At 49.6% G+C, this 7,380-nt stretch overlaps 1 protein-coding gene across 1 annotated transcript; it reads left to right on the top strand.

Annotated features, from left to right (window-relative positions):
- The first annotated feature begins 398 nt into the window (after positions 1 to 398).
- Positions 399 to 2,594, top strand: LOC121715747 (zinc finger protein 135-like). The gene is made up of 4 exons (XM_042101649.1): positions 399 to 435; positions 1,197 to 2,078; positions 2,237 to 2,317; positions 2,401 to 2,594. Exons 1-4 carry the CDS (start codon positions 399 to 401, stop codon positions 2,592 to 2,594), a joined length of 1,194 nt encoding a protein of 397 aa, XP_041957583.1.
- The last annotated feature ends 4,786 nt before the right edge of the window (positions 2,595 to 7,380 follow it).

Here is a 7,380-nt window from a genome sequence, read left to right as displayed (position 1 = left end):
TCATTTTATGTATATTCTGTATATCTGTATATTATGTATATCTATAGCGGCTAGTGAAAGAGTTGAGTAGAGTCGAGTCCGTAGGTTCCACTGATTTCACAACAGCTAAGGGGGGGTTTAGGCACTCCGCTAGCGCGTTGTGCCTAACAACACCCCATAGCTGTTGTAAAATCAGTGGAACCTACGGCCTCTCGGGGCTTATTACTTAAATGGTAGATGCCACATTTGACATACACTGGTTATGGTCCAACATTTGCACACTGCACAGAAGTTTACAATAAACAACTCTTAAAATGGCCCTTCCCCTACAGTGCCCGTGTCTCTGGCCCAGATTAAAAAAAAGGGTATCAGTGGTGCTGGTGGACTGCTGTAGACCACAAGGACAGGGAGACAAGGACATGCAGACCAACGGAGAAAAAGAACAGCCTGAGACCAGTAAGAGAGACACAAACGCAAACACTCTCACACACACTGCAAGTAACGATTACTCGTATACATTCATAGTTGATCTGTGGGATTATTGTTGATTAGTTGTTTCGAGCCCGACAAAATCATGGCTCCAAAAATATTATATGGCTACTTGCCAAAACGAGAAGAAGAATCTGAACACAATGTGTCTTAAAGGTGCTCTAAGCGATGCCACACGTTTTTTAGGCTAAAACATTTCATGTCACTTACTGCAAACATCACCTAAACAACCGCTAGGTGTCTGTGTCCTGAATACACTGTAAAAAAAACGTGATCTCTGTGGACAAATGAACGTTCTAAGTTCTTAAGAGATAAATCTAAGTTCTTAAGTGAGAAAACAAAGAAGTTCCTAAGAAATACGACAGTTCTTAAGAAAATATTGGTGAATAGCATTTAAGAACATTCTTAAGGACTTCTTATTTTTTTTCTTAGGAATCTACTTAAGATTTATCTTAAGATTTTTTTCGTGAATACGGCCCCAGACTCCAAGAACGGCAACAAAAACAACCTGGGCAAACCTAGCCCATGAAAACATAACAAACTGTTCCAGCCAATCACAGACCAGATGCACGTTTAGTAGAGTTTCAATTGCACAGGAGCAGCACGGGAGGGAGGGGGAGGAAGTAGCGAGCTAGCTCTCTGTTTTGTTTGAAAGTCAACAGAAGTGACGTTTTAATCATTTGTTTTAATCATTGTTTTAATCATTTTCTTATTTTCTTATATTACAGCTGTTGAAAGGATTGCAAATGTGAAGAGTTTCAAGAGGGGGTCAGATCTTAACCCAAATCAGACAACGCATACTGGACAAAAGCCATATCAGTGTACTACACGTGGGAAGGATTTCAAATGCAGCGGAAACCTCACTGGCCATCAGAGAACACATACTGGACAAAATCCATATCAGTGTTCGGATTGTGGTAAGACTTTTACTAGGGTGGGTGATCTCAAGATACACCAGAGGATGCATACTGGAGAAAATCTATACCGGTGTTCAGAGTGTGGAAAGCCTTTTACTCACGTAGGTCAATTCAAGATACATCTGATGATCCATACTGGGGAAAAGCCATATCAGTGTGCTACATGTGGGAAGGGTTTCAAAACCAACCGAGAGCTCACTGTCCATCAGAGAACACATACTGGAGAAAAGCCATATCTGTGTACAGAGTGTGGAAAGCGTTTTACTGATGCGGGTAGTCTCAAGAAACACCGGATGATACATACTGGGGAAAAGCCATATCGGTGCTCAGACTGTGGAAAGACTTTCAGAACGTTGGTTCAGCTCAAGATACACCAGAGGACGCATACTGGGGAAAAGTGTTATCACTGTTCAGACTGTGGAAAGACTTTCGCTCATTTGTCTACTCTCAAGTTACACCAGAAAATCCATAGTGGAGAAAAGTGTTATCACTGTTTAAATTGTGGAAAGGCTTTTGCTCGTTTGTCTAATCTCAAACACCACCAGAAAGTCCATACTGGGGAAAAGCCATATCCGTGTGCTACATGTGCGAAGATTTTCAAAACCAACAGAGCGCTTACTGTCCATCAGAGAACACATACTGGAGAAAAACCATATCGGTGTACACATTGTGATAAGACTTTTAGTCACGGGGGTGCCCTCAAGACACATCTAATGATCCATAGTGGGGAAAAACCATGTGTGGAAAGACTTACAGAACAAGGCCAGAGCTCACTATCCATCAGAGAACACATACCGGAGAAAAACCATATCGGTGTTCAGAGTGTGGAAAGACTTTAAAAACAAGCTCAGAGCTCACTGTCCATCAGAGAATACATACTGGAGAAAAACCATATCGGTGTTCAGAGTGTGGAAAGACTTTTACTCAGTCAAGTAACCTAGACACACCAGAGGCTGCATACGGGAAAAACCATATCGGTGTTCAGAGTGTGGAAAGACTTTCACAACAATCTCAGAGCTCACTGTCCATCAGATAATACATACTGGAGAAAAACCATATCGGTGTTCAGAGTGTGGAAAGACTTTCAGATCAAGCTCAGAGCTCACTGTCCATCAGAGAAGACATACTGGAGAGAAGCCATATCGGTGTTCAGATTGTGGTAAGACTTTTAATCAGGCATCTCATCTCACCTCAAGACACACCAGATGATGCATACTGGGCAAAAGCCAAATCCGTGTGCAGAGTGTGGAAAGACTTTCAGATCAAGGGCAGAGCTCACTGTCCATCAGAGAACACATACTGGAGAAAAACCATATCGGTGTGCAGTATGGATGAGTCGCGATCTTTGAATAGTCGAATAGTCAAACTGTGTGCGAAATTCGATCTTAAAATAGCTTTTTCGAATATCGCAATTCCAATGTGTTGGCTAATTCACGCTGCGCCTATTGTCACAGATTGCGCAGTAGGGTAGTTCCCTGTCGCTAACATGAATGAAACTCCTAGGCTACCTGTGTTGTATAGGCTACATACAGTGTAAACAAACAAGAACAGCATTGTCCTGACCTTGTGACTGTTAACTCTGAACCGAACTCTTGCAATACTGCCAAGACATATGCCCACCAATGAATGCTTACCCCATGACATAGTGGAAGGACAACAAGAAAAAATATCCCCACCTGGCAAAGTTAGCAATCTCCTACTTGAGTATGCCTGCGACTTCTGTGACATCCAAGCGGGTGTTCTCCACAGCTGGACTACCGGCGGTAATTGTTAATAGGTTGCGCTTGCGTTTCCTCCCTGAACATGTTGACATGCTCATTCTTTTTTAACAAGAATATGACATGCCTAACCGTAAGGCTGTGAATATTTACATTGATTGAAACTAATTTGTTAAGTAGTAGGTAGGTAATAAGTAGGCTGCATGGTAACTTTTTTTTTTATCTAACAAGCATCTGGTTTATTGTTTATTGCATCGTGCTTATTGTTTTTTGTTTCTTCCAATTAGCCTACCATAGGCCTACTATGTAAAAAAAAGCGAGAGAACATGTTACTTGTTCAATTAATAGTGTAACGTTCTGTGCCAATGAAGAGACCGTTTATCATAACCGGGTTTAATGTTGACTGTTGTCGGCCACAGTCACGCCACAAGAACAAGTTTTACACTCACGTATAGGAGCCCAACTCACACACACCTCCTTGTAATCTCCACTACCTGTTTCCCCCAAAAACTACACACATTACCCCCGGAAGGGGGCGGTACCCCAACCCTGGCCCAGGTAACAGAGCCTATCATAACCATACACACATTAGAAACTTAGACCACTACTTTTAGGAACTTAAGACACGCTACATTACCCCCCCCCCCTTCTTAAGTCCTCGTCCCCGAGGACAAAGTCTTTAAGCCTCAGCGGCGTCCGCCGCCTCCTTCTCGGGCGGCCCACGGGCGTCGTATCCTTCTGTTGCCCCCCCGTGTGTCCTAGGTCAGGTGGCTTCAAAGCCGCAGGTGGCAAACTGCATGCACTTGCAGTGTCCCCCGGGCTACCTGCAACGACTTCCCGGTTAGGTGATGCCACGACAGGCATCCAAGGTGTTTCCTCACCTCCACCAGCTGTCTGAGGGGAGGCGATGCCCAGGTAAGGTGCCAGCCTGTCCCGGTGTAACGCCACCCGGCGCCCCCTCCCAGGCATCTGCACCCGGTAGACGACCTCTCCAAGCCGCATCAGGACCAGACACGGTCCCACCCAGTGGCTATCCAGCTTGGGGCACCTGCCTTTCTTCCGCTTAGGAGTGTAGGTCCACACCAGCTCCCCAGCCACAAAGTGTCGCCCCTTGGCACGGATATCATAATTCCTCTTTTGTCGCACCCCCACACTATGCATTTGCCTCCGGGCATAAGCATGTGCAGAGTCTAAGCGGTCCTGCAGTCGCCTGGCGTAGTTTGGGCCCGCAGGGACCTGCGGCGCATCCGGGGGCCGTCCAAAGGCCAGCTCTGCTGGTGTTCTCAGCTCTCTGCCCAACATGAGGAGGGACGGTGTACATGAAGTGGAGTCATGGACTGCAGTGCGACAGGCCATTAGGACCAGGGGTAAGTGCATATCCCAATCACGCTGATGGTCGGTTGTCAGGATAGATAGCTGTTCGGCCAGAGTCCGGTTAAATCTTTCCACTAATCCATCACTCTGGGGGTGGAGTGGTGTTGTACGGGTCTTTGTGATGCCCAGACGTGTACACATAGTGGCAAAAATTTTAGATTCAAAATTTCTCCCCTGATCGCTATGGATTGACTCTGGGACCCCCAGCCTACTGATTATTCCCTCCACTAGGGCATTAACGATGGTCTCGGCCTCCTGGTCTTTAATGGCATAGGCCTCAGGCCATTTAGTGAAATAATCCACAGTAGCGAGTATGTAGCGATTACCTCTGTCTGTGAGTGGGAGAGGCCCCAGAACATCTACCCCCAGCCGCTGCATGGGCTCCCCCACTGGAAACTGCTGCAGCTGAGCCCTGGACTGGCCTTGTGGTCCTTTGCGAGCCGTGCAGAGATCACAGCACCGACAAAAGTCCTCAACGTCTCTCCTCAGCCGCCCCCAATAGAAGGCTTGACGCACTCGCCGGAGTGTCTTGGTCACCCCAAAGTGACCGGAGCCTGCAGAGCCATGCATGGCTTTGAGAACAGCCCCCTGCATCCCTTTGGGTACCACTGTTTGCCACTTTTTCTCTCCCGACGCTGGTTCCAACCATGCTCGCTGGAGGACCCCATCAACCAGCTGCAAAGAATTAAATTTAGCCCACAGCCCTTTTGTCCATGGGGAGAGAGCTGCCACCTCCTCCCAGGGCGGCCGCTGCCGTGCCTCCACCCACAGCATCACTGGCTGCAGGTCCGGGTCTTGTTGCTGTTCGGCGGCCCAGACAGCATTGTCCACGACCAGCAGCTCTCTACAAGCCATGACATTCTCTTCACACCCCTCTCTGTCCCGCTTGTCCGCCCCTAGAACCAGCTGCTGTTCTCTGGCCTCTCTGCGGTCACAATACCGGCAGTCGTCTTCACTGCAGGGTCGACGGGACAGTGCGTCAGCATTGCCATGCCGTTCTCCAGCACGGTGAATCACGCTGAACTCGTAGCCTTGCAGCTCCTCCAGCCAACGAGCCAGCTGCCCCTCAGGCTCTCTGAATGTCATCAGCCACTGCAGTGAGGCATGATCAGTGCGTATGGTGAAGGGGCGGCCACACAGGTAGTACTTAAAATGTCGTGTGGCGAAGACAACAGCCAGCAACTCCCTACGTGTGACGCAATACCGCCGCTCAGCTTTATTCAGGGCTTTGCTGTAGTAGGCCACAACCCTCTCTCCTTCCGGCCATGCCTGTGATAGGACTGCCCCCACCCCCTCACCGCTTGCATCTGTGTCCAGGACGAAAGGCACTTCGGGGTCAGGGGCTGCCAGGATAGGTGCGCTTGACAGAGCCTCTTGGAGGGTGTTGAATGCGATTTTACAGTCCTCTGCCCAAACAAAGGGCTGGTCTTTCTGCAGTAGCCTGTACAGGGGGGCAGCAATGCCCGAATATCCCCGCACAAATTTCCTGTAATAGGAAGCTAAACCTAAAAAACGTTTTAGTCCACTCTGGTCTGTTGGGGTGGGCCACTCACGTATGGAACGCACCTTCTCTTCCACTGTGCCGATACCCTCGCTGCCTATTCGGTGCCCCAGGAAGGTCAGCTCTCTGCACAGCAGCTTGCATTTGTCAGGGTGTAACTTCAGTCCCGCCCCCTTGATCCTTTCCATAACTTTGCACAGTGCTGCCATAGCCAAATCAAATGAGCTGCCATGGGCTAGAATGTCATCTAAAAACACCAGGCACTCTGTGTGTGGAACCCCAGCTAACACCCTCTCCATTAAGCGTTCAAATGTGGCAGGCGCATTACACAGTCCAAAGCAGAGCACTTTAAACTGCCACAGCCCCTTTCCTGTGCAGAATGCGGTCTTGGGCCGGGCCTCTTCGGCCAGGGGGACCTGCCAGTAGCCGCTCCTCAAGTCCAAGGACGAGAACCAGGAAGAGCCGGCTACTAGGTCCAGACATTCATCTACGCGTGGGAGGGGGTAGGAGTCTTTTTTGGTGACATCATTAAGCCTCCTATAATCCACACAGAAGCGCCACTCACCTCCTTTTTTCGGCACCATCACGACTGGTGATGCCCAGGGGCTCTCAGAGGGCTCTATTATGCCGGCTCGCTGCATTTTCTCCAAAGCCTGCTCCGCTGCGTCTTGTCGGCCCAGGGGGAGGCGACGTGGGCGCTGCCGTATAGGCACAGCATCACCCGTGTCAATTGTGTGCTGTACGAGAGAGGTCTGTCCCAGCTCATCCTCGTCACATGAAAAGCAGTCACGGAACTCTATCAGCAGCTGCCATAGTCGCTCCTGCTGTTCAGAATCCAAGTCTCCGGCACTCCTTTGCCAGACCTCGCGCAGAGCTGTCATCCTTTTCGCTTCGCTCTTATGCAGACTCTCACAGCCCTCCGCTGCAGATGGCGTCAGCCCGACAGGAGAGTCCAGGCTACGTGTGGCTGGCTTAGGGCATAGCCGAGGCTCCGACAGGTACGAACTGGCCACCCTTGTCTGTTTGCCTTCCCCCACACAGCACCTGTGAGGCCCGGCTGTGTGTGTAGCTGCGTGCTGGGAATCCAGCGGTCTCATATGCACCACCTGCCCATCACTAAAGCTCAGTGTGGCTTTCCCCAGGTCTAACTGACAGCCCTGCTCCCGCAAAAAGTCCAAGCCTAAAATACAGGCATCTTGTACTTCCGCTACCCACACAGTGTGTCTCATTTTCTGTCCCCCCACAGTCAATATCAGCTGCCCTCTCCCTTTCATTGGTGCTAGCTCACCCGTTACTGTGCGGAGCTGAACTGCTGTGTCCTCCAGCTGTGTACCCACTGGCACCACCTCTGGCCGGACCACTGTGACTGTAGACCCCGTGTCCACTAGGGCGGTGCATGAAA

This window comes from Alosa sapidissima, chromosome 8, assembly GCF_018492685.1.
Source record: "Alosa sapidissima isolate fAloSap1 chromosome 8, fAloSap1.pri, whole genome shotgun sequence".
NCBI classification, from domain to species: Eukaryota; Metazoa; Chordata; class Actinopteri; order Clupeiformes; family Clupeidae; genus Alosa; species Alosa sapidissima.
Note: the sequence above shows the minus strand (reverse complement) of the source record. Positions and strands in the feature narration are given on the sequence as shown.